General features: G+C 41.3%; 1 protein-coding gene across 1 annotated transcript in view; it reads left to right on the top strand.

Moving 5' to 3' along the window:
• pappa2 (pappalysin 2) overlaps nucleotides 1-27,299 on the top strand; it is a 106,836-nt gene that overhangs the window by 38,728 nt on the left and 40,809 nt on the right. Inside the window, exons 10-15 of the mRNA XM_061043888.1 lie at nucleotides 3,278-3,460; nucleotides 6,106-6,409; nucleotides 12,637-12,765; nucleotides 12,860-12,945; nucleotides 20,230-20,426; nucleotides 24,155-24,268. Coding sequence (XP_060899871.1) covers nucleotides 3,278-3,460; nucleotides 6,106-6,409; nucleotides 12,637-12,765; nucleotides 12,860-12,945; nucleotides 20,230-20,426; nucleotides 24,155-24,268 — 1,013 coding nt within the window. The remainder of the gene's footprint in view (nucleotides 1-3,277; nucleotides 3,461-6,105; nucleotides 6,410-12,636; nucleotides 12,766-12,859; nucleotides 12,946-20,229; nucleotides 20,427-24,154; nucleotides 24,269-27,299) is intronic.

The raw sequence follows: 27,299 nt of genomic DNA, 5'->3' as shown, positions 1-27,299 counted from the left end.
GCCGAAAATAAAAGCAACGCAAGGAGGAAAACTTGAAAGGAAAAGAGAAGAAAAGAAAGAGAGAAACACAGTGAATACCATTAGGAACACAATCACACGTTCCCTCTCCTCCGTGGGAACTCTACCTAAATATGTGGAAATCCTCCTCTGGAATTTATGCTTGGAAAACAAGCGTTGAGGAGTAACGGGGGATTAGGGCTCCCTCTCTTTCGCTGCGGGATCATTATGATGATAAAGAGTCAATTACAGTCTTACTCTAAACAGCGGTATGCACACAGCTGTGGAGACAGCCAGTCTGCTGGTTCCCCTGGCTCCCCTTTTCACTCGTTCCCACTCCTCAAGACGCTGATGTGACGGGTCACTTTGTCAGCCAGCGGAGATGGGCAATATCACCTTCAGCTGAAGGAAGGAAGAGGGGAAATTGGACACATTCAAAGCTGATACCATGTCTGGCGACACACACAGAAAAAAAAAGAGTTAAATGGCCAAACACTGTGTTGTGTTTTTCATTGTATTGCTAGTTGAAGAAAGTAGAGAGAGAGGTTGGCCATGCATGTTGCCGGCTGAATGAGAACCTGTCACAAACTGACTGATGGATGAAGATGGACTGTAAAAAAAAAAACTAAAAATACCGGCTAATTTGTTTACATCGCTCAACCAAAGAATACAATTTATGTCCTCACAATGTATGACCCGATTGTCTGGCACGACCTGAGCGCTCAAACTGTTCCAGATGGGTCATGACGATTGTCAATAGAAAGCTTCCAAAGACGGAGGGAGAGGTCAGATCTATGTGTATTACAGTTGTCTCTGTCACTCACTTTCTCTCTAACACACACACACACACACGATAACTAACAGCTAAATCATAAAACAATATTCAGCTGGAGGTCTCCAGATATTACCTGCCAACATTTCTTTTGATGACACGAGGGGCAATGCACATTCAACAGGCATGCCAGCTGTTGCCATGGTGATATCAGATGCTGTCTGTCATTTTCCACATCCAGGAAGTCAGGTAATAGTCTCTTGGCTGTGCCCGCACCATGCGAGTGTGTGCAGTCGTATGACCAGAAATTTCAAACATGCCTGAAAATCATGCGACCGGATTTAGCTGATCGGGCCGCGATCGCCCGTCATGCCCTCTCCGCACACTGCACGACCAACAACGCGTGATTGGGCTGAAATCCAGGCCGACTTCAGACTCAGTCCTAAGATTCAAAAATTGGCTCTTAATTGGCCTCAAATCGTGCAGTATGCCCTTTGGCTTTGAAGTTTCAAAATAGTCTCTGATTCCAAAAGTTATAGGAATGTAAATAATTATTGACATATTTTTACGATCAAACGTTCACCGGCATGCTCGGTCATGCCCATGATTTAAAACTGACAATCATTGCTCTTTGTACATTTTTATTCAATGCAAGAAAAAGTGGGGGAATAAAATCTCTGCTTTGAGTTCAACTTTGGTGAAATTTAATCTGGAAAGGTGCAGCCTCGACCTTTGGAAAGACCTTTGTGTGTTTGACCCTTTAACGGCCTACAAACCAGCAAACTGATGACACTTTAGTCGTGCCCCGTCCAGCCTATGATCTTACTGTTGTTGTCATAAACTCTTTATATAAGCACAACATCTCCTAAATAAAGAAAAGGCAGCAGCTCATGTTTGTTTTCAGCTCAGATGTCCTTCAGATTTGATATTCCTCCAGCTAGCAATTAGTCAGGTTTAAAAAAAAGAAAGATCTGAGATCGTATTTATACGTCTGCTACTTCAGTAGTCGTAAATATAAGGAAGCAACAGCTTTAGGAAATAACAGTTTACAGTGCTGGCTCGTTTATACGCCTATTTAGGTCGATCTGGACGTCATCCGAGCGGGTGTGAAATATGTAACACCTCATTAACATCCGGATTTTTCCTACTTTCACCCGGGACACAGTCGATAATAACACTCCCTGTAATGATATTCCATTCACTTAATCACTTACACTGTAACAATTAACAACTCATTTTGTCTGCTGTAATGGAGAGGCTACTGTGTTTCTGAATGCTCACCATGTTTTATGGAAGGAAGAGGTGACTCGTAACTTCCTCCACTGGAAAACGGCTGCTCTCTCTTGTTAATAATAATAAAAGAGTGTTTGCTGGAAGTTGTTAAAGGTAAGACTGGGAAATTTGTGAAATCCGTCACTTTAAAAAAAGAAAGAAAAAAGAACTGGGCAAAGATGTTGAGGAAAATGTAAAACAGCACAAAAAAATAAAGCTAAAATAAAGACCCTTAAAAGCTCCTGTGAGGAGTTTCTACCTGTTAATGAAAAAGACTGAGATGAACACTGAAACCTCTTTATGACCCAAGAAATTAAACGAGACCATAAATGACAGGATCGACCATTTCTACGGTGGCTGCAAAGTGCAAACTAAAATTACAAAAGTGTGAAACACATTTGCAAAGCTTAAGTAAAATTTACATTTTGGTAAACACATTTACATTTTATAAAACAAAATGACAAAAGCAAAACACTTTTACCAAGGGAAAAACAAATTCACATTTTAGAAAACAAATTCACAATATGAAACACTTACGAGCGCAGAGTCAAATTTACAAACGGCAGAACACTTTTGCAAGTCGCCAAACACATTTACAAATCACAGAATCACGCGGACAAAAGGGAATTTATCAAATGCTGGAAGTGACCCGGAAGTGATTGAGCGAGCAGTCAATTCATTTGTTTTGACGGAAAGACTGTATGTGGGGGGACACACAAAACGGACAAAACATCATTCGATCACCATAAACTCTGAATAACACATTTCACAAAGTCTTTACGTCAAAACAAACTAATTGACGGTTCACTCAATCGCTTCCAGGTCATGAAAGTGTTTCACATCTTGTACATTTGTTTTTATAAAATGTTAATTAGTTTTGTGTGTTTTGTTTTTGTATTTTTTTTTTAAATGTAAAAATGTTTACCAATGTAAATTTGACTCAAGCTTTGCAAGCTTTTGGTTTTGCACTTCCCAGCCACCGTACGTTTCTTTGTTGTTGATAACAGCCTTTCAACATGGCAAATAATAATTCTGTTGCATGTTAAAACAAAGAAAGACATGTTCTTTTTTTGTCAGGAAACACAACGTACACATGTACAGGAAAATGTCAGCCAAGAAATGAATGTTCAACTTTTGTCCACAGGGGTCGCTAAAATCAACACGACCCAAAAGTTCCTCAAAGGAGCTTTCAAGTACATGAACACAAACATATCTGTGTGATGTTCTTGTCCCCAGGTCCCCCAGATGTGGAGCAGCCCTGTGAACCCAGTCTGCAGGCCTGGAGTCCCGAACTCAGCCTTTATGACACCAACGTGACGTCACCATGTCCTGACACTGAAGGCTGCACCCTCACTCTGAGTTTCCTCCACCCGGTCGTCCCACAAGCGCTCACCCTGTGGGTCACATACATCTCTTCAAGTGAGTGTCACTGCACAGTAGCTTTATACCTGCGGTTTGGTACGTCCAATACTTCAGAAGGCACGACTGAAAATATGGTGGGCTCTGGGAAGAGCTGTGCTGGAAGGACAGGAAGTTCTATTAGAGGGCCAGGGGGCACAGTGGTTAGTGCGCACGCCCCATATACGGAGGCTGTAGTCTCAAGCATGTCATTCCCCACTATCTCTCTCTCCCTGATTTCCAACTCTATCCACTGTCCTGTCTCTCCATTAAAGGCAAAAAAAGCCCGAAAAATAAATCTATTAGAGGGCCAGTGGCTTTAAAGATCCCTGGACAGACTTTTGTTACCACTGGCTCAGGAAGATTCATTTTGAATTGGTAAAATATATTATCTCCCGGAATTAAGAAAATGAAGCAATCTGGTTTATGTACATGTCAGAAGAGAGTAACAAATCATTGCTACAATACCCAATCAAAACAACATTATCTCTTCTTCACTCAACTTAGACAAAGTTTTTACTGCATCAAGTTCCGGCTGTCTCGCCAGTGTGTCTGGAACTTTCTTTCCCGTCTTTTTTTAATACTCTCTGTCACTCTCCCAGCTCTTCTGGTGATTCCTTCCACTTTAGATTTTTTTAAATGTCTAAATTTTGGTTTTAAGAACATTTTAACGATCTAGTTTATGAGAGTAAAAATATGTCCAATTGTACAATCAAAGAGTAGTCAGCACTCGTGAAGATAACTGGTAAATGGTCTTGAGCTCGTAAAGCACTTTTCTATTCTTCTGACGACTCAAAGGGCTTTTACACCGCAGGTCACACCACATTCACACACTGATGGCAGAGGCTGATGTATAAAGTATCCATCAGTATTAGCTAATCCTATTCATACCAAGCAGCAAGCTTCGGTGTTGAAAAATGAAGCTAAAGTGGAAAATCCTGCAGTTCGTTGAGTGTCCTCTTGAGGCTGTCTCCGAGAGCTGAATGAATATACACATTCATTCAAAAAGCTGATTTTTACAGTAGAAATGATCATGTTTACAGACTGGTACGAAAAATAAGATTAGTCTGATTAGTTACTGTCCTCATGGGCACACACTGTACAGGGGTGAATTAGCCATAGTTAGGCATGTAGCTGACCTGATTGACAGGTGGGCGGGATGTAACAGTTTGTCAGGAGGTTTAAAACCCGCCTCAGCTCCAGCTCTCAGTCTGTCATTAGGTTGACTGAAAGTTAAGCTGAGACAGCATTTCTAGCATTCACATATGCACTCAATGTAGATAGCTAGAATCAAAACATCTACAAAAGATCAGAGGACAACATACTGACGAACAGAAAACATAATGCAGGGGTCTGGCAGGAGAAATATACATACTGCCTACATTCACACTTGCTGCTGCTGATGCAAATATCAGGAGTTTTCTGCTAGTGTGAAAGCCATATACAGTATGTGAAGATTTGAATTATGTGTTCCTATTTTCTATTTTTAAAGCAGTATTTTAAGTGGCTCGAGCGGGCCAGTGGAACATGCAGTCAGCTGACCCCAGAGTCTTTAAATTGTGCATTGTGCGGGTCAGTTTTAGATTCAAGATTCAAGACTTGTATTTGTCACATGCTCATACAGATGTGCAGTGAAATGTAAAGACTGTTCCGCAAGGCCATGCAATAAACACTCAAATTACTAATACACATATATACAGTAAAATAGAATATAATGTAAAATTAAAAAATAAATATTTTAATATACAAAATATATAATAATGTAAACAGTGTAAAGTGTCAGTGTGTAAAGTGTCCAGGGTGTTAAAGCGCAATGTGCAGAATGCACAGAATGCACAGTTCTGGTTTTTATTCATGAGGTGCTATGTTTTAACTGAGGCGAGTGGAATTAACAGTCCGGACAGCCTGAGGAAAGAAGCTCTTCCTGAGTCTAAATGTCCAGCCCTGCATTTAGAACCAGCCTAGAGAAGTCCAAAACAATCAATGAAGCTCACATCATTAAAGCTCCTGTGAGGAGTTTCAGATGCACAGCGCTGAAACATGCTTTCCCCCCCCACATTAAACATTTACAGTGATTGTTTGACTGTTAAAAAAATCAAGATCATATTTGTCATCAGTAAAATACTAAGGCAAAAGATGCGATGGGTACCACTTTGTCCAGAGGGTTTACCAAAGACAGCTTTTAAAAATGGAGCTAGTTTCACTTGTGGAAAAACAACATTATGTCTGATTTTTAATGTTTTTACATACTAAAGCTTAACGCAAGAAAGAGTTACTAACACTTACACAGCAAACGATGCAAAATCTTTGTATACAAAAACCTAACTGTGTTGAAAACAGTTGCAGAATTAGAAGTAACAGATTGGCTAAAGTCCTTAAATCTGAAAACCTTCAGTTGTAGAGCAGAGCTAACAGGCAGCTGTCGTCTCAGGATGTTTTCCACATACACTGTGTTGATCTGGCCACAGCCTCAACATCTGAACTCGCTAAAATAATCAGATCAGCCGGTCTTCACCTACCACTGTCGCTACAAACATGAATAAGGTGTTCATTTTCAAATACTGGTCACCGAATGACCCAATGACATCATACTATTGTAACTGTGAGAAGTGCCGCAACACAAAAACAACAAAACGACCTCTCTGTCTGTTTTTCTCCCCTCACAGAAAACCCAGCTATAGCCAACATCGAGCTGATAACAGACGCGGGGAAAAGCATCAACCTGGGTCCGCAGCACGTCTACTGCGACATGCCGCTCACATTGCGCCTCGACACCCACAGCTCTGCCATCGCTGCCATAAAGCTGTGCACCTTCGATGAGAAGATGGAGATCGACGCTGCCATGTTGTCGTCGGGCCCCGGCAGCGCTCTGTGCTCCGGCTGCCAACCTCCGCTGTACAGGGTTCAGCGGCTGCCACCTTTCACCGGCAAATCCCCCCCACCTCAGACCCAGCAGACTTACACTGACAGGTACATGCTGAGGGAGTTCAGGTGTTTGTTTAGGCATGTTTTTTTGGCTATCAAAGAAAATGCAGTCAATTTACACTCAGTCAAGAAGGCCCTACAGGACTGAATGTAACTTGAAGTGGGACAGGTGATTACCTGTTGCGATGATCCCGCAATTTAAGTAGCACTCTTATTTTCTTTTAAATTCAGCTTATTTTTTGTTGGCACGCTGCGACCCTCCTGGTGTCTCATCGTTGGCTCTTTCTCCCTTTTTTAAAGACGCTCTCCAGTGACGTTTGTTTTTGGGTCAGTTTTGCGAGGGGTTAGCTTGCGGACTTACTGATGCTCGGAAAATATGCACGACTGAGTCAAGTGCAGGAGTGAGTAAAATACCCGGAAGACTAATGAAAATAAAATACATATAATTCAAACAAATATATTCTTTCTTTGCGGCCCGGTATGAAATGATACAGGGCCCGGTACCGGCCCTTGACCTGGTGGTTGGGTACCTCTGGGTCATCCCCATACATTTTAAAGGTAAAATTTTGTTCAAAATACCCTTCACCATGTTTTTCTAACACTAATGTGTCCATCTAGTCTGTCTACAAACTATGATTATGAGAAAAGTCCATCCTCTCCATCTTCAGCATTTACACCCCCTTCTCTATGCAGTGTATGGTTAACAGACAACCATTCCTCAAATGACATTAGAGTTACAGCAGCCCAAAAATGTGTTTATAGTGGCATTCTTTTTTCAGAAATCACGCTGTGCAGGAGGTAAACACGGGGCATAATGGGAGTTGACAGGTGTGTTGTTTTTCTGTTCAAACCACCGTAAATTATCCAGGAATCCACCTGAGGCAAGTCTGGCTTTCTCTAAGGTGTAGATGAATATTTATAACATTATGGCTGGGCAAACTACTCATGCTGGGCACACACATATAAATACAAACTGTTCTTTTAGACATCAGCAGCTCGGATGAGAAAGAAAAGACTGAGGTCTTTAAAAAAAAAAAAAAAGGTTATTTAGGGTCAACACTAAGTACATGTTCCACAGCATACCTCCATGTCTGCGTGTGAGTCCTCAGATCTGCTAATCTACAGTTATCTGTCTCTCCCTCCAAAGTGTTTGGGTCTGGTTCTGTTTGAACAGCCCGAAGCACAAATGCTTCCAACATGGGGATGCTAAGCTGTGGCTGCTGATCCAAATCTCTTTCAACAAGCATATATTCAATCAAAAGCATGCTGAAGTTTTTGGGGCTAAGTTGAGTCTGTTTGTACAGTATCCTGTCTTGTATTGCGGGCTGTCCAAATGATTACTGGAATCCAAATGTAAAGCCACAATCAATTTTTTTTTATCCCGTCGCATCGCAGACCTCCCTAAAGATACCCTAAATCTCTCCACTCTCACACAACTTTTTATACAAAGATCTGATAAATGCCGGTCAGGATATGACTGATCTGGCACTTTGAATACATCTGAGGAGCTGTTGCTGCTGTACAGAGCAGGGGCAGACGTAAGGTGGACACAGCTTCAAAAAACAGTTTATTTCTCAGGGAACACGTCCTCTATGTTACACAAGCTGTGTCTAAGTACAAAAAGATGTAAGAACCAGAGGGAATTGAGTTATGCAAGACTGAGGAGGGCAGAGAGGGGTTGACGTGAGGGGAAAACGGTGTTTGAGAGCAATGAGTTTGGAAAAGAAGAGAGAAGCAGCGAGCGAGGGAAGGGAAGAAGAAGAGAGAGCTAGGAGACAAAGAGGAGAATTGGAAAATATAAACCTAGAGAGAGATGTGGGAGAAGGAGAAATGAAACTTAAAGTAGAAGATACATGGGGTGAGGGACGGTTAGAGGACTGAGGGAGACAACAGCACTGCTGAGTTTTTTTTAATTTTTTGGATTATAGGCCAAATGTGAGCAGCAGAGGCCATAAACACCAGTGACTGCTTGGATCTGGTCTTGAGCCGTTTCCTCCTGCTGAATTTGCACCTCAGTTAGCACCGAGGGGAACACAGAGAGGGAAGAGTGAGTGCAGGGAACAAGAAAGACTTGGTTAAACTGAACCATTCAGACTAGAATGTTACCATCCAATGACTTCAATTTGTTGCTATAGACATATTTGTCAACCAGGAATTCTGTGATGTTTTCTTTTTGTAATTTTTTGGCCATTTTATTAGATAGGACAGCTGTAGAGAACACAGGAAATGTCTGGAGGGGAGAGAGGGGGGTGACATGGTTGCTGTGGCTCAGCTGGTAGAGTCGGTCATCTATCAACCGGAAAGGTTGGAGGTTCAATACCCAGCTCCTGCAGCTACATGTCCGATGTGTCCTTGGACAAGACACTTAACCCCAAATTGCTCCCGCTGCTTTGTCAGTGGTTTATGAATGGGATTAGTAACTTCTGATTCTGTCACTTCAGCCTCTACCATCAGTGTGTGAATGTAAAACTGTGACCTGCAGTGTAAAAAGCACTTTGAGCAGTCAAAAGACTAGACTAGCACTATACCAGCTCAAGTCCATTTACCATTTACCATATACATGCAGCAAAGGGCCGGGCTGGGATTTGAATTCATGGCCACAGCGTCGAGGACATAGCCTCTGATCATGACATAACCATGAGGGCCATCGGGCACCCTGGAAGTCTGTGATTTTACATTGAGGGAAACTTTTTTGGGATTTTCAAACAACAAAGCAGCCCAAGCTGTTTTCACAGATAGTTCCAGTACCAGTTCCTCATTTGACAACAAATGGTCACAGAAAACTAAACTAATAAAACACTTAATAAAGCAGTTTGTGTTAAAAACCAACTTGTGCTCCTCGGCTGGGCTTTGTTGGTTTTATCTTCAGCTCATTGACTGACTAAACTCATTCCATGAAAGATGATATAAAGCAGTCAGCTTATAGAAAACTCTTTGGGCCCTATCATAAGGCCGGCCCAACGTGTCTTGGTGTGCAGCGCGGGCGCCATTCCTTATTTTTTCACCTGATGCAGTTGTAATCAATCAATCAATCAATCAATCAATATTTGTATGGTGCAAATTCACAAGTGTTATCTCGAGACGCTTTACAAAAGAGCATATGGGATGATATGCAGGAAGGATTTCTCCTTTGTCTTCCTCACGTTCCGGTTGACCACACCTCCTTGCTGTTGAGGTTGGAGCAGGCCGTGTATGAATGAGGACGGCGGTGGTTGTGGGGATGACACAGTCTAATGGTGTAGGCTTGGGTTCCCTAAATTGATTGTCTGATAGTTTTGTAGGTGGTTCACATTTTAAAGAATTTTGATGAGACTCAACTGTGATATCAATCCAGAGGCTTTACGCTCCAACCAGTCATCGCTTGTGATGCTTAACATGACCTCAGCATAAGAAACAACATTATTACAGGAGGTGAACACTGTCTGACGGGGGTTACAGACTTTGACACAACACCTGTCATCACAGAAAGGAAGACGTGAGAAATTGTTTAAGTGTGTGTTTAATGGTGCAGCTTTTCAGGCGGTCCGTCTCTGAAGCCAAACACAGTGCAACGCTTCATTCAGCCTCGAACAGTTGTGTAACAAATGAAGAAAGAAAGTTTGAAACAAAACTGGCTCCTGTCTCCTCGCCTCACAGCCAGCCAATCAGTGCGTGTGGTAAGTGTGAGAGTGTCAGATTGTTTGTCTAAAAAAGTTACATAAATGGTCAAACACGGGCCCCCCTGGATAGGCATGTTGGCAGGGTCTTTCCAAAGCTATTAATCATCTGAAATAACCTTGGACGTGCTGCATCAAGTGGTTAAACAGCTACTTTAGACCATCACCTCTCTTTGAGAAAGGAAAGAGTGTTAGGCATCTAACTACTTTTGTGGCTCTCCAACAATCCTGTAAAGTTCATTCACCATTAATCAAGTAAAGGACGTTTGTAGTGTTTGACCTTCTATAAAGATGAGCCTTTTTCTGTTCTTTACACAACTACGTTTGTCACTTTCTGTGAGTGACACCACAAAGGCATTAAAAGAAGGCCTTTTTGCCTTCTTTTTGTAGATCGAATTCAGAGCTGTTTCTGTGACTGCAGGCTCACCTATGAAATTGACTGTTTGGAAAGATTGTAAAACCCTGCTTTGTCCTCAGATGTGGTTGCATGTAACTTAGAAATAGGTCTCCCTTTTCATTAACACCTAAGCCCTGAGACATTAGGGCCTCTGTCTGTCCTCTGATGTTTTTTTTTGCGTTTCTCAGCTGCACCTACTGTTGCTGGGTTACATTGGCTTACAGCACTTCTGCTTCCCTCTGTAGTGACCACCGTCTGTTTTGAAATTCAGTGATGCTTAAATAGTCCAATAAGATGAGATGAGATATTTCCTGAATTAAATCATAAAATGACCTTACTATATTATCAGCCATTAAGGAAACATGCTATGTTGAAGTGCTGGCTTCTCTGACAACAATGAAGCAGCCAGTATGTCCTCCTTCTAACTTTAGATTCTGGTCCTGAATGGTTTGTTTTGGTTTTGAACAGAGAAGGTAGGCGGTTTTAAGGCACCCACACACAGCTGTTTTAGACGCCCCTTGGTTTACCAGGCAAACTTCAAACCAACAGGTGTTGCAGTGATGGAAGCGGGCCAAGAGAACTGGTTCTGATATAGCTAATTCTACCCAAACTAAAAAGCCTCTGCATGTTTCTAATAAGCTCCACGAGCGGAAACGTGCTCAAACTAGGATCAATATTGGTGATTTTAAAAAATGGAGAGAGGTTAGAACACTGATGTTTCAAGCGCAATGTAGAGCTGGCTAAACACTGAAGCTTCAGTGTCTGCAACATGGCAACCTGCGTGCACATCGACTCTAGGGAGGAGGGGGCGGGGGGAGACAGCTCTCTCTTCTTAAGTTCTAAATTTGGACTGCAGTAGCCGTTTTAAATGCTACGTGTTTATTCAAGTACATTTTAAAAAGAAATCCTAAGAAGCATGCAAAGCAGTTGGTCCTGGCATTAGCAGAAGCTCTAGAACTGGAAATTGTACCCTTGAAAAGACGAGTCAGATTAGCCTCTTCTCCGCGAATGTTGTTGACAAATTTTGGCATAAGAAGCCCCGCCCCTTCTTGATTTTGGTAGGTTAGGGAGAAGTGACCTTGACTAATGTGAGGGTGTTGCAAAGGTTGAACTTTTTTACAACTGAGAGTGCTGTGAGCGCAAAGACAGAGGCAAATAAACGTCAGACTATGAGGGTGTTTATACACTTTTGATGCTGGTAAACTGATTTTCTATAGAAACTGTGCACACCCAATACAAAAAATGGCTTTAATGGAAACAGGCCCTTCCTTGTGATGCCTTGTTGCAGAAGCATCTTGTTTTGGTAGATTTAAAGGTGTTTTTCATACGTGAGTGAGCAGCCTTGTTTTTTAGTCCAAGAGAGCATTTTTCAGGTAGTGAGTAAAGCAAAGCAACCCGAGGAAGATGACCTAAACTTTAAAATGACCATGAGGTCATGAGACAGATCTGAGAGCAGAGAGGAAGAGAGCTGTGACAAAAGGTTGGTGGATTTGTCCAAATATAGATAGAGAAGAGATTAATATGCAAGGGGGAGTTGTTTTTTTCTTCAAATTCTTCATTTCCTTCTCTGATCCATAATTCATGAAGATAATTTCTTTTTACAGTCTGGAGGGACTTGACAGACCTGCTTGACCCGCTTACATTTCGTGCCCAACAGACACAGAAGCAGAAGATTTGTGAGGAGGCACTTTTTATAGACAGAGCCCACCAAAACAGATCAATAGTTCTGACACTGGAGCTGAGGTATCTTTACACACACTTCCTGCTGCGGCACTTGAAGGTCATAGGATGCAGCGAGGTTATAACTCGTAACCACCGCAAGAGCAAGTTCCACTTTGCTGCTGTAGAATCCACCACATTCATGCTGAAATGAGCTGTTGGGGTACACACTGCAAATCTAACGCTTCCTCTCTACATAGCACAAAGTGGGGGATGGTATGGTATGTGCAAACGAATTTGGGTCAACCTGCACCACGCTGGCACCAGTAAACACAATCATTCTTTCCTATTTTGTTTTGAATGAGTCATCATTGGTATCAATCAACAAGCCTATAAAGGTCAGTTTGATCCACAGGGCAGTAAAGCCTTGTTTACGGCTGCTTGCAAGAACATTGCAAACTTTAGACTTTTTATTTCACTGTTTAACAATGCCAAAGAAATACTATTTTAAGCAATCATGAAACCATGTTCCCTCTGTTCTCCATCCCTCTCTCCACCAGCTCCGTAAAGCAGGGAGTCGAATACCTGTACACGATCCAGGTGGAAGCAGATGGTCTCCTCAGTGAGCAGTCCCCATCTCTCGTCTACACCCACGGGCAGCCGTACTGTGGAGACGGCCTCATACAGGGGTTTGTAAAATGCCGGATGACTTTTAACACGATGAAAATGTTAAAAGTAATGAGGGTGATGACGATGATGAAGATGATGATTTGTTCTCTAAAGGTCAGAGCAGTGTGACGACAGAAATCTTTTGGATGGTGACGGCTGCTCCAAGAAATGCAACAAGGAGACGGGCTTCAACTGTAATGGTGAGTAGCTCTTTATGACTCAGGTGCAAGGAAACACACACCTCTGCCTTATGTGTGGTCAACACACTCACACACACACACACACACACACACACACACACACACGCTCACAAACACACACACACAGCCATGTTAAGCAGTGGGCTTTCTTTAAAAACAGTGGCAACACCATATCAAGTTTTAGTGTGTTGCAGCGGTTGCTTAATAGCCAGACATCTCTCATTTGTGCACTCAGCAGTGTTACAGAAAAAAGCATCAAGCCAATCAAATTTAATTTATAGGACATAAAAGTTTCTGAACCCATTCGACAAACCATTAAAGTAGCATCACCGCAAAGTAAGAGGAAACAGATGACCTGATGGGGAAAAAGTAAGTCTTTGTTTTACTCAGTCAGTTTGGAAATCTACAGCGTCTTGACATAGAAACCAGCAGAGAAACATGAGAAAAATACTCTCCAGCATTTAAGTACACTGTCCGTCTGTCTGTCCATCCATCCCTCCTTCCATCCATCCATCCATCTATGCATCCATCCATCCATCCATCCATCCCTCCCTCCAACCTTCCATCTCTCCCTCCTTCCATCCATCCATCCATCCATCTATGCATACATCCATCCATCCCTCCCTCCCTCCCTACATCCATCCCTCCCTCCCCCCCTCCAACCACCCATCCATCCATCCCTCCCTCCATCCATCCCTCCCTCCATCCATCCATCTATGCATCCCTCCATCCATCCATCCATCCCTGCCTCCATCCATCCATCCATCCATGCACCCATCCATCCATCCATCCATCCATCCATCCATCCATCCATCTATGCATCCCTCCATCCATCCATCCATCCATCCCTGCCTCCATCCATCCATCCATGCACCCATCCACCCATCCATTCATCCATCTATGCATACCTCCATCCACCCATCCATCCATCCATCTATTCATCATCCATCCATCCGTCCCTCCCTTTCTCCCTCCCTCCCTCCATCCAATGGGTACACACTGGCACACTGTCTATTCTTAAAATGTCAGACATGCTTGTTTTTAGATGATTTTTGCTTTTTTAATTCGATTAAAAATGTCGTATAAGTCAGCAAACCTTCCGAAGTGAGAGCGAGAGAGAGCATCACCAACTATGAAAGCCTTTGCTTATGACAGTTGTCAGATCATGGTACACGATGTGACTCGAAACAATCGCTGGTATTTTTATGATTAACAGTATCAACAAGCATCAAATCTAGAAAGAGAGAAAGCAGCCACTGTCCATTCAAGTTTCAATTTATCTGTCAGCGAGTACTGATGTCCCTGAAGGGAATTATAAGGATGCAAAAGTTATGTTTGTGTCTCTTACAAGCAGACAAAGAGCAGAGGAGCTGACAGTGGAGACGTCACTGTCTACATTACACAAAGACATTGGCAACCTTTCTGTACTGAGTGTGTATAGAAGTTCGTGTGCTACTTTTGGAAATCAAAAACAAGAAATTACCCAATATTTGTTGGCCAGGACTTTATTTTTGTTGCCTTGGTATTCGAAAACAGCTACGGATATTGTTTGATTTTACTAGTATTGATATCATGTCTGGTATTATGTCAACATTGTAGTACTAAAAGCCACAATCAAATCTTGTCCTTAGTTGGCAACGTGTTTCTTTCTTCCAATAAGAGGCTTAAAACATTCATAAGATCAACTGTGGTTTGGGTTTAGGCCAGGTTCACATTTGTTGAGGTTTAGGCAAACATGCAGAATTTGTTCTTTGAATCAACAAGCAAAGATTTATGGTAAGATGAGAACCATTAAGAAACATTCGTGTGGCTCAGTGAGTCATGTGACTGCCAGAAAATGTTTTTGTGGGACTTTCACGATTTAGTCATCAAAAAAAAAATCACCTGTTTTGAATTTTTAAACTCTTGTACCTCTTTCTATTTTATATTACATATGCTGAGTGATGTAATATTCTTTTGATGTTAAATCCCTTACACAGTTTTCATGAAGCCAGGGTGAATGTTCCTCTGTTTAACCCTGGGTCAGGTGGTTAAAAAAGCAGTAAAAAGTACCAAAAACATGCAGCAAAACATGGCAGAAGACAAACAAAGAAGCCACAGAGAGCGCCCCCATGGTTTGTGATTCCACCACAGGACGACAATACTTTGGTGTCTGCGCCCTCGCCCAGTCTGAAGCACGCAGACAGGCCATAACAGAAGCATTAAAACACAACATGGACAGGGGTTTACCAAAAGCTCTCCATTGTACACTGAAGGCGGGTGAACATGTGTTTTTCTTAGCCCAATATTAGTCAAACACATTCATCATGTGCACAGCCAAACAGGGAGCACTGAGAGTATGAACCTCACACATGTTTTTATTTTGTCAGAATTACCTCTTTACTCGTGTGTTCTTGCCTCTACACTTAAATTTCACCAATCTTGGAAACCATTGGCTATCATCAATGAGGACAGGAGGAGTGACACTCAGGGCCTGATTCACAAAAGGATTGTGCAGATTTGGCTCCAGCTAAAGCTGTGCACATGAATAAAAAAAGACAACTTGTGTGTGTAACACACACAGGGGATTAACTGCAACCCCTTACTGCACTGCAGAACAGCGTCTCTGTGTGACGGTGCTGGTATGTATGTATTTAAGTGAGCCATTATGCAGTCATTTGAGGAGTTTCCCGTCCCTTAGCTCATCGTCGTTATGTAGACAAAACAGCTATGTGAGCATGAGAGCAAAGCTCTGCTCACAGTACAGGTGCAGATAGGGTCTCTCAAAGTTCAGACGCAAAATTAGTGCAAACAGCACAGAGCAAGATCTCTTTTTGGTCTGTTTGCACCTGAATATCACAAGAGCGAGTCGAATAAGACCTTGAGATAGAGCAGATAGCAGGAGCAATGATGCACAACTTTTTGAGCTACTAGTGGCCGCAATCCATTTTCTGTAACTCAGGACCTCAGCATTTTGGGTATTATGGTGTAGCTGGCAGTTAGATATTTGCACAAAGACTTTATTAATGCTCAGAACATTGTTTCAACCTGAGGAGCAGCTTGAGACATACGGTAAGGAGATGACATCTAAGCACAGGTTGTTATCTGCACAGGTATGCAGATGTCTTTTTACAAATATTAGAATAGAGCTTAAAATTGTTTGAAGATGGCCGATCGGTTCAATCAATCAATCAATCAATCAATCAATCAATCAATCAATCAATCAATCAATCAATCAATCAGTTTAACCTGACACAGACTACATGGTTTACAGATGAGCCATAGAGCGGAGAGAACAGGCCCTTTAACAGGAGCTACAGCCCCAGCTAGAGGCAGGTGTCTGCATTACAGCTTAGACACAACATTTGATGGCATTGAGGACCAACACATAATATATAATTCTGGTTCCATTATAGCGAAGGTGACAATGTTTAACCAGCTAAACTCGCACATCCCTACTCTGTGCAGGCATTTGCAGAAATCATCTCAACTGTTGTGGTATGTGGTGTTTCTCAGGAGCCTTAATACAATCTTCTGCATAACAGGGTGCTCACCCAAAGGCTCCTCAGTTGTCATAAACCAAGTTGAAAAAAGTGCAACATTGAAAAATATCTAACTTATTTAATGCATATTCCCTCTGACTGCTAACAGGAGCTCAGCTGAGATGAGACAGTACGTTAAATACTTCCTTTTAAGGCCATGCATTGTTTCCTCTAGCAGCTGGATGGTAGTTACTCATGTGTGGTGTTGGGGTTTGTGTAAGGAAAACATGTTTGGATAAAATTTCCATCATCCAGTGAATTTATTTGTCAGGGGGAAACTAGCAGAGACCGACCCCCCCTCCTCCACTACCACCAGGACTCGCCATGCCGTGACTGAAGCTATTACATCTCTTCTTTTACAATTTAAGACATCATGACTAGGAAGGAAACAAGTTGGCAAAAACAGGTTTTTACAAATTGCAACACTTAAAACCAATTATTCAGTTTTAATTCTGAGTCATAGACAGAATATTTGCTTTGGTTTTCTTGCCACAGTGGCTTGACCCATTTAACTCCAACTATGCTGAATTGTTTTGCTCCTGCTCTGTTTTGGTGTGTTTTTACTGTTAACCATAGCTCTGCACTGACCACGCTGCTTAACTGCTTTTATAGTCATCACATTACAGACCAGGCAAGCTGCGTTTGTTAAAGAAGTGCTGCTTTTGGGTTTGTTTTCATTTTAATTAATAGATTTCTCAGTGTTTTAATTTAATTTTTTAACTGCCTGATTAAATAAAGGTTAAGTTGCACAATATGATTACAGCATACAGAGTGTAAATAAGGAACAGATGGTCTTAAAAGTTAAGTCAAGGATTGTCGAGTAGTCTTCCTTCGTGAGGATTGATAAATACACAGGCTTGGAAGTGAAAAGACTAATCATTTTCACAGGTGTTGTCAAATAACGAGTGGGTTTTTTGGTGAGTTCACTCACTGTAGTTTTTGCCAAATGAACTCGGGATGACAATATGTCATTGAATTGTCTCGAACTAATTTGTCTTTCATCAGAAACATGTTTCCGTCGACTAATTGAAGCCAATTGTGCAGTGCTGACTCTCTGACACGGCTCTGTCTGTCTACCTTCTGCAGCTGTCCACATGTTCATGACGCCAAACTTCGGAAGTGTCTGATGTTTGCTGCTTTTTTTTTTTTTTTCATAAAAAGCTGCTGCACTACAAGCTGTTGTTCCACTGATGCTTCCCATGTTTCATGTGATAAACTGCTGAAGCACATTTTGTCAAATTTAATTTCTCTGCTCAACTCAGCTCAGAGGCAACTCTCTTAACAGGAAGCTTTAGCAAGCCAAGATTCCTCATTACATTGATTACATCCTTTATAAAATCTGAGGATGCTTTTTGAGGATGTGGGTCGTTTGGAAAAGTTGTTCAGAAAATGACCAGTTTGTCTGGACATGTGTGAACACAGCAAACGCATTCTGATGTGGGACACATGAAGCGAGCCAAGATGGCCTAGAAGAGGTGGTCTCACATTGTTTCCAATCGAACCCTGGAGCAGTTCGTTTGCAGTGAGAACACAATCAAACCAGCAACTCTTACTCATCACAAACGTCTTTAATGAAAAGCTAGAAAAAGAAAGGTTTGCAACGGTGGCTGGTGTTTGATTGACCCTGTCACACATGTTCTGGTTCTGCCCAACTTTATCTAACTTTTGCCACTAAATCTTTAAATTATTTTTAGACACTCTGGGGCGGTCAACAAAAATAATTTTAAAAACACAAATTTACAGTGTATAAAATAATAATAATAATGATTGTGAAAACAGTGAGACAGTTCAGTACATTTTGAGATCTGAAGCAGTGACAATGGTGATAAGTGTTTGGTTTCTTGTCAAGCACTTTAAGCGCCTGATGATTACTGACTGCACCTATTTCAGTGTTGTAAAGGAGGTCTGTGCCCAGCTGATCAGACAGTATGACAAATATGACATAATCATAGCATTAAAGTACAGTGTCACTGCCTCAGTAGATAAACAGTCTGTCAAATAATAGAACAATTAAACTTCACTCTTTATTACCATCTTAATTTATTTTTTAAATATCAGATTAGAGACCAGGGTTACACCAATATATTTCAAATCAGATACAGCTGCTTTTCCCCTGAAACAAAAACACTGGATGTAAAATTATCTGTTGAACTCTTTGTGAAAAACTATTTTCCTTACGGTAAGTGAAGGCAGGAGTTTTTAAAGCCACTGGGAGGTCATCACTGCTGTTAGCTTAAAGCTTGCTGTGTTGTACATAATTGATTGTATCATCAGCCTACATGTGGATGTCTGCCTCATTTCATACATTAGGAAGATAAGTTATGTTGAGGCTAGACAATAGGGGCCCCAGAATTGATCCCTGAGGTACACCATTTCAGTGTTTATCCTAAACCTCTGAGTTATACTTTCCAAATAAGATTTCATCCATTTAATAACATTTGGGGGAGAAGTTGAACATTGAAAGCTTAGTAAGCAGGCCACCATGATCAACTGTGTCGATAGCTAGTGAAGCAAGCGGTTAGTGTTAAATGACATCCAGGCAGCACTTCACCCAGCATTTCTTGGTACATGATATCCCGCAGTTACACCCGTTCATCGCCGCTTCCCTCTAGTTTGACAAAATAGAAACATCTTTATGCAGATTTAAAAAAATAAATAAAAATCAAACCTTGTCAGTGGTGCTCTGAAGGAAAGACAACAGCTCTCACAATGTTTGCTTGCTGAATGGTGGTCGCCTGGATCATTTCTGATGCGTTCCAGGTAGTCAAGGAATCTAAACGCTGATTGGCTTTCGCAACACTGTCCATTAGATTTGTGTCTCAAGTTGAAATGTTTGAGTTATAGTTTATTGTCAGCCTCACTTTTATGCAGATGTTTATTAAGACAAAAAAGTAATTGTTGGAAGCCAATATGGGAGCCGGTATGTTAAAGCGTGTATAAAGCTTCTGCCTTTTTTTTTAATGTCCACATGGACTGTTAAATACTCCAAAGCCTGTTGATAACGCCATTGGTCAATCCAACTTAGACTACAAATGTACTACACATGCCGAAAATCCAGACCCCCCCCATGTACAGAATCTTCATTTGTATGTAGACTCAGAAAACAGAGATAATCTGTTCAGTAATGTCAGAATGAAACAATAATAACAAGTGCCATGTTGCATTGGAATAAATGTTATTATTTTGGAACATTCAACCACCATGGAGAGAAATCTATGGTAAATTTTCATTTTGCTCAATGTTATTCAGTATTTTAGAGCTTACAAAGGCTACCTAAAATAACTTTTTTATTTATTAATTTCGTAAATATTTTTGAGCGGTCCTGGAAGACTTTGGACAGTTCTTTGTAACACACACTGCTGCTGTTGTCACTTCGTGACTTATAGATACCCTGGGTCCGTTGATGGGTTTTTAGGGATTAAACTAACCGTCCAAGCTACATATTATGTTCTCTTACTGCCTATTAACATTATAAAGTGATTGTGAGCTACAGTAATGAATTGAAGTCAAAGTTCATTTCGTTCCCCAATTTACAGCCTGTTGACAGCACAGAGAGTAAGATATGGTTGTCTCTGACATTTCTAACATTAAAAGGGGCCAAAGAAAATAGAAAATACATTTGCTCGGATTTGGTTCACTGACAAATACATTTGGATTGGAGTCTAACAGCGGGGGATGACTGGATATGCTGCCAGATGAAGAAAGCAGGTTTAATATTCTTTCATAAATTCTCCTCTTTCACTTTTCTCTCCGTCCCCCGAAGGTGAACCCAGTCAGTGTTATGTGTTTGACGGTGACGGTGTGTGTGAGGAGTTTGAGCGGGGCTCCAGTGTGCGTGACTGTGGTTACTTCACACCTCTTGGCTACACAGACCAGTGGGCTTCCACTGCCACTGCTTCTCACCAGGACCCCAACCACTGTCCCGCCCACGCTGCCACCGGGGAGCCATCACTCACCAAGGTATTTGATATGAACGATATAAAGTTGAATACGTTTAAAACAGTGCAGCTTCTATTCTCACACACACCTTCTTGCGTCAATAGAGTAACTCCAGTGTTGCTTATCTTACTAAGGGATCATTTTGTTTGGGATCAATAACTTATACTTATCTATCTCCAATCTGTGATCATGATCCATGCACATTTATCTCTGTAACTAATTCAAAGGTAAACCATCTCATGTCCACTCTTCTCTTGTAGCTCACCCATCATCCAACCTCATTCTACGTTTTGGCCTTAAAGGCTTTATATGCGATTTTTTTACACTTAAATGTAATATAAATCAAGTATATCCTCTGAAAATAACTCTGTGAGTCATGACTGTCTACAATAGGTGTAACACCCGAGTCCCACTGTCTGTGATGTTTTCAGAGTTTTCTGAGTCCTATCTTCAGTTTGTTTACATGAACGGTACGGCCGGCTGACTCCTCCCCTCGTGTATAAAAGTTGTTTAATTGAGGTACTAGAGAAAAGAAGAATAACATACTGTACTCACTGCTTAACTGTGTTTCTAGATCACGCTCATTTCAGGTAAATTTACATGCAGTGTGAAGATACGAGCATAATAAAGATCACTAGCATTAGCATGCTAACACAACAATGCAGCGCGAGTTGTTTTGGTTTCATGCTGGTGCTCAAGGGCGACATCTGCTGGATCAAAAAATCGCATATAAAGCCTTTAAAAAACTTAGCTCTTAGCTATTTAGCTTTTTATAAGAATCTCTATCCAGAATTCTCGAGATCCCTCCTTTCGGCCACTTGCAATTTTATTTCAGTAGATAACTCCATTATTAGAGCATGAATCAGGGATTTTAATATGAACAACACAAATAGATAGAAACAGGTTGAACAACAAGAGACCAGCTCAAAAGGGTGCACTAGTGAAAAACAATGCTTCTAACCGGTTGTGTCACATTCTGTGTTAGACAGACCTGTTTAAAGGTATAATGTGCAACATTTTATTCAGGTTTCTTCTTCTTCCTCGTCTTTCAGCCATCCTGGTACTATGGTATGTGCTTTTTAGGCCAAACTGTTCTGCCCTTTACCACTGTCTACACCTGGCAAGTTGTGTCAAGACAAATGGCTTAAAAAAAAAGATGTTATATTAAGAATATTTGCTTCCTGCAGTATATGTCTGTACTTTAATATCAAGAAAAATAATGGCTAAACTCTGACAAGCACAGTAAACACAGCACATTGCATTACAACACACCATGACCATGCACTTTAGTTTAAGGTTTGTATCAAGTAAGCAAAACACAACTTAGTGTTTAAACAGTAAATCATATTGAAATCATCACAAACTACAGTATGTAGAATTCTATATGAAGCATCATTTCCTCATCAGCCACTCATTTAAATGCAGATAAGAAGCATTTGATTCTGGTGCTAAATACTGGGAATAATTTAAACTTTCCTTTTCATTCAAATCTATATGTTTCACAGCCTGCCTATAAACTAACAGCTTGCTGTGTTTATCAGCGGGTTTGTGCGGGCGGGGAAGGATCAGTTGCTAGAGTCGGTCGCCCTCCTAACCGGAAGGTCGGCGGTTCGATCCCCCGTCACCTGCAGCTACATGTACAATGTGTCCTCGGGCAAGACACTTAACCTCAAATTGCTCTCGCCGCGTCGTCAGTGGAGTATGAATGTGTATGAATGATTACTTACTATTGATGGTCATTTAGCAACCGCTGCCATCAGGGTGTGAATGGATGTAAAAGCGCTTTGAGTAGTCAGAAGACTAAAAAAGGGCTATACAAGCTCAAGTCCATTTACCATTTACCACAGGACAAATTATTAATCCTCAATATTATATTTTCTTTCCCTTGAACCGCCCGTTACTATCTTTTTATTTCTTGCTACTTTATTTTACATTCTGAAATGTGGGTCAACGTTTTTATCGAGTGAAAAACCTTCTCTTCTAGAGAGGAGAGGCCTGTTTCCACTCAAGACAAATACATGGAAAAATGGGTTAACAGAAGATGTCAAAGCTCTTCAGGTCAAGGTGACACAGGGAAGCAGAGACTGTGAAGGTCAGACCCGAAGAAAAAACAACAACTTTGGAGATCATTTGGCACAACTTTTTTATTTATGAGAGCACGGCATATGAATGCAGCATAGCTTGTTCTTTCTTTTACAACTCAAGCTGTAAATAATACTTTTTTTTTAGCTCTGACATCCCCATAAAATGTCAGCCATTGCACGAGGCCTCTCCAATCCATTAGTGTTACTAAATTATGTTTCAGTTTATAAAAGTGTTCACATCAGCATCTTGCAAATGAAGCAACATGGCCGAAGCTACTTTCTTTATGCCAGTTCCAGCATTTCACAGCTGGGAAGCCTCCTGGGATTTCTTTTTCACTACGCAGCATCTGTACGAAGGGCAAGGTGTAATAAATTGAAGAAATCAAAGTTTCATGGATAAAGTCGGCTTGGCATCTCAACTGCTTCACTGCCAGAGAATCTCCACTCTTCTCAAGAGGAAAACTGCAATCTGTTCCTCAGATTAATCAGTACACGGCCGTGTTAAATGTTTTTGTTTACTGTAGGAAAAGGTGAAAAGTGAGGATAAGAACGGAGGACAGAGGTTAAAATATGCAGAAGGTGCTTCAGGTTATGACGGAAAAATAACTGAAAAAATAACATAACTGAAATGACACGTTGAGTGAGACGAGGGAGAAAAAGTCAACCAGGTGCTGAGCTGATTTAAGTGGACCTGTTCACCTTTTTTTCTCACTGCGGCATCAGTGGGACTGTTCAGTTTGATGGGAGTAGAAACTGCTCGGTCAGCTCTTTTTATGAAGGGTGCAGAGTTAACAATTGTTGTAGAGCCTGCTCTAACTGAGGAATAATTCATTTCAAAGGCAATAAAATAATTTCCAAATCAACATTTTTCTTTTCAAATGACTGATTTCTTAAGTGGTAGTAGTGTTAGATAATGTATAGTGAGCCTGTTGTAAACGCGGAGGAACCCCTTCATGGTGAGCAGGACACCTCCACTCTGCGTCGGAGTCCTAGCTCTAACCCTGTCGGGGCTCCTCCAGGATAGCGACCATTTCATAGAGAGTCTTCTTCAACCTTCTTCCAACATAAAGTGGAAATAAGCAACAAAGGCACATATTTGATCATGAGCCAATATAACCAGTGGAATTAATACAAAGTACTACAAAGTATGCTCAACATTTATATGCATGCCTGTTAGCTTGTGATATGTGATATAACTTATTCGATATCATATTTCACAATATTAAATATAAAGTATGATAACAAATATTTAAGTTAATACTTTACATGTATACCCATATCTGCATGATATATTTATGGCCCATTATGTTTGTTTAGATATACTATGTAAACATTCACACCTCTTTTCATACATATCTGGCTACATAATAATCACACTGAGTCTACGCTTGTGGTATGAAATGTACTACAGCAATAATGTTAGTTGTGTTGTATATCTGCAGCATTCTGTTTTCAGATTTTGAAATAACTTTTCAGGGCTTAACACTTTAATTTGTTTATTTTTTCTTGTTCTTCTTTTGTAATTTTTATGTTTTTGCTTCTTGTGATCTAATCAATAGAGTTATTTATTCATCTATCCGTCCATCTGTCCGTCAGTCTCTATCTCTATATGTAGTTATTTATTATTTACTAAGCATTGTGTATTTCTTCTTGTTCTGTGTGAAGCTCTGCAGGTATCAGCACCTCGAGGTGAGTGACAACAAGCCCACCGATGCCTGGTTCCCCTGCACAGCCCAGCCGGACACAAGCAATGACCTGGAACATTCAATCTGGCTGAAGGTGTGTGTGTACATGAGTGTGTGTGTGTGTGGCCAGCTGTATGAGGGGCCCATGAAGGTTAGCAAAAAATATAATCCATCCTCCTCCATTTATTGTTCTATTTCAAAATCTTTCTTAGTCAGCTCCACAAGCTGATCAGATCAAGAGTGAGGAGGTGAATGTTAGTCAGGACTACTGATAAACACACATCTATTGATATTAAATGACACCTGTGGAGGGCCCATTCAGCCTTCCTCTCATGGGCCCAGCCGTGTCTGTGGGCGGGCCTGTATACAAGCCATGGTCTGTTCCACGGTGCGTTCCATTTGACCTCAGAAGTCGAAAAGTTGCCGGTCTGATACGTCATCAGGATCCCCCCCCCCCCCCCGAAGTCAGAATTGCAACTCAGAGACTCTGAGCAACTTCAGTAGTCCGAGTTAAAATCCAAGTGCATCAACAGTGACATTTAAGCTGTAACTGTTGTATTTATTAGCAGCTTAGTCGTCTTTTTCTGTAATTAAATCAATCACCAATAGTATCGTGCAAGTTCTATCTGTGGACAAAGGTGCTCCTGGAGGCGTCCATGTTGCTTGCAACTGGAACTCCTGTGTGACGCCATTCCCAACTCCGAGATCCGAGTTCCGAGTTTCACACTTTACTGATTGACTGTGGGTCGCTGCTCTGGCTTCAATAGCTTCCAGTTCTTTCTAAATCATTTAAAGTGCAGTTTTCAGGCCTCTTACCCAAAGTTGACTGAAACCTCCATTCACTCACACACACGCACGCACGCACGCACGCACACACACACACACACACACACACACACACACACACACACACACATCATTTCCAAATGTCTAACAATTACATGATTCATACAACGCGCTGGTTACCCTAATTACACATTTTCTGGGTGACCTGTAAATTTCTGATACTAATGATCTGTAGATGATTACCAGGTCATGACTAACCGTCTACTCATTCTTCAAACGTTTTGGGATATTTTCGACTCACTGTGCTTTCTAATCCTAGAAATCATTCAATTATGATAATAAACAGGTTTATAAATAGTGACAGAAAGACCAAGTATGATATAATTGACTCATCATTCATACTAAATACTTCCAAAAGTTCACAAGTTGTGAAAACACTTGCATCTGCAGGAATAATAATACGACTGTCCTCATAAATAAATCTCTTAGTCATCATGAAAACATAACGTAGAACTATGATCGTCGCCGAGCAGCAGAAATGTAATTACCTACCACATTCCCGATCCTTTGTAAACAATTCTCAGACATGCAGTGTAGGGAACGGATTGTTTCTCCGTGGTTAAAAATACAGTTTCTTATTAATGACGTTTGTGTTTGTTGTCAGCGTTGACAGGGTTTCACACAGCTGCCTCGGTTAAAAACATCCTCATGAATAATTGGCCCAGCGAATCTAAAGCGCTCAGACAATCTCCAGGCAGCGGCGCTTCACAGAGATGTCCTGGTTTATTGTGCTGGGCTGAATCTGGACCTGGATTTCCATTACACACCTGTATGTCTGGTTCTCATATGTAGCCGTTTTGGATTATTTAATCTTTCCACAGCCACAGTTCCCACAATCAGCCTCGCAGGGCCCAGGCTATGAAAAGGGGTAGCTGCTGATTTGAATGATACCTGAACAACCCTGTCCACGTGCACTGCTTGAAAAAGTCCTCTGCAGTCATAAGCCCGCCCTTCTCTCCGTCGCTTCACACACTCTTTTCTCGTCTGTCTCATCATTTCCACTTCTCTTTGAATGACTCATCTTTCCATCCCCTGCTTCCTTTATGGATGCCGTCTTTATCACCCCAGTCATTCCTAATGATGGCGTCATTCTTGAGGACTCTTTCACCGCCTGACAAACCTTCATGATAACACAAGTATCTGCCAGCTCTCCTTTTTTTTTACCTTGTTGAGCGCCTTCTGTCTCACCTTAAATATCTCCCCGAGCTCTGAAAAGTCTTCCTCAGCCATCCAATCATATCCATGTCTGCTGGCTCTGTAAAAGACACCCTTCTCATTTATCAGCTCGTCTCCTCCAATTGGAAGTACTCAATCATGTCGGTGAATGCCTTTAAAATGTCTTTAAGTGATACTCCATCCAAAATCCGTATTTTTAATTTGAAACATTCACAGTCTGCAGGCTTGTCGAGTGGATGTGAAAAGTTTAAATGGCGTCACACGAAGCTGAGGCCAGGGTAATCTTGGAATATGTTACAGCATGCACCTGTAACAGCTCAATCTTTGGTGTAAACCAATTACCCCGGACACAATGACAGACTTTACAACCGGCTTGTTTTTTTTCTCTTAGAATTTTTACGTCTCTGTTTGGAAAATTCTGTTTTCCTAACTTGGAAGTCCCAGGTCTTGTTGTTTTCTGTTTTTGTGCACATCAGACTTACATTTGCCATCAATATCAGCACCTTACGACCCACCACATGTAGCTCTGTAAGAGCGCCACACACAGTCATATTCCTAGTTTCATCCAGCACAATGACGGCATCTGACCAACAAGAGTCAGTACAGGGGGCAAAGACAAGCAGTAAGAACTCTAATAAGTTTTCAAGATGGCCAACTATAAGGCTCAGATCAGCACAAGAAGTACAAGGAATCCAATAGGCAATTTTTTTTAACGTTCTGCATGGTGGTGCAGTGGTAAGCAGTGTCCTCTCCCAGCAAGAAGGTTTCTAATCCCGGGCTGGACTGGAGCCTTTCTGTGTGGCGATTGCATGTTCATGGTCGATGCATGCATGGGTTCTGTCTGGTTTCCCCCTACAGTCCAAAAACATGCTTGTTAGATGAATTGATGACCCTGAATTGCCCGGAGTTAAGCAGCCTGTTATGCCCCACCATAAGGCGGCTCTACTTTATGAGGCTAACAACAAACCCACAAATGGACCCAATAAAACACACTATACAACTTACCAAATTGGAAAATAGGGGATTTATTATCATCACACAAAGTAAATGATAACAAAGATCAACTGAGAAACCACTATAACATAAATAACACAACAACACAC

Source organism: Labrus mixtus, chromosome 8, assembly GCF_963584025.1.
Source record: "Labrus mixtus chromosome 8, fLabMix1.1, whole genome shotgun sequence".
Lineage (NCBI taxonomy): Eukaryota > Metazoa > Chordata > Actinopteri > Labriformes > Labridae > Labrus > Labrus mixtus.
Note: the sequence above shows the minus strand (reverse complement) of the source record. Positions and strands in the feature narration are given on the sequence as shown.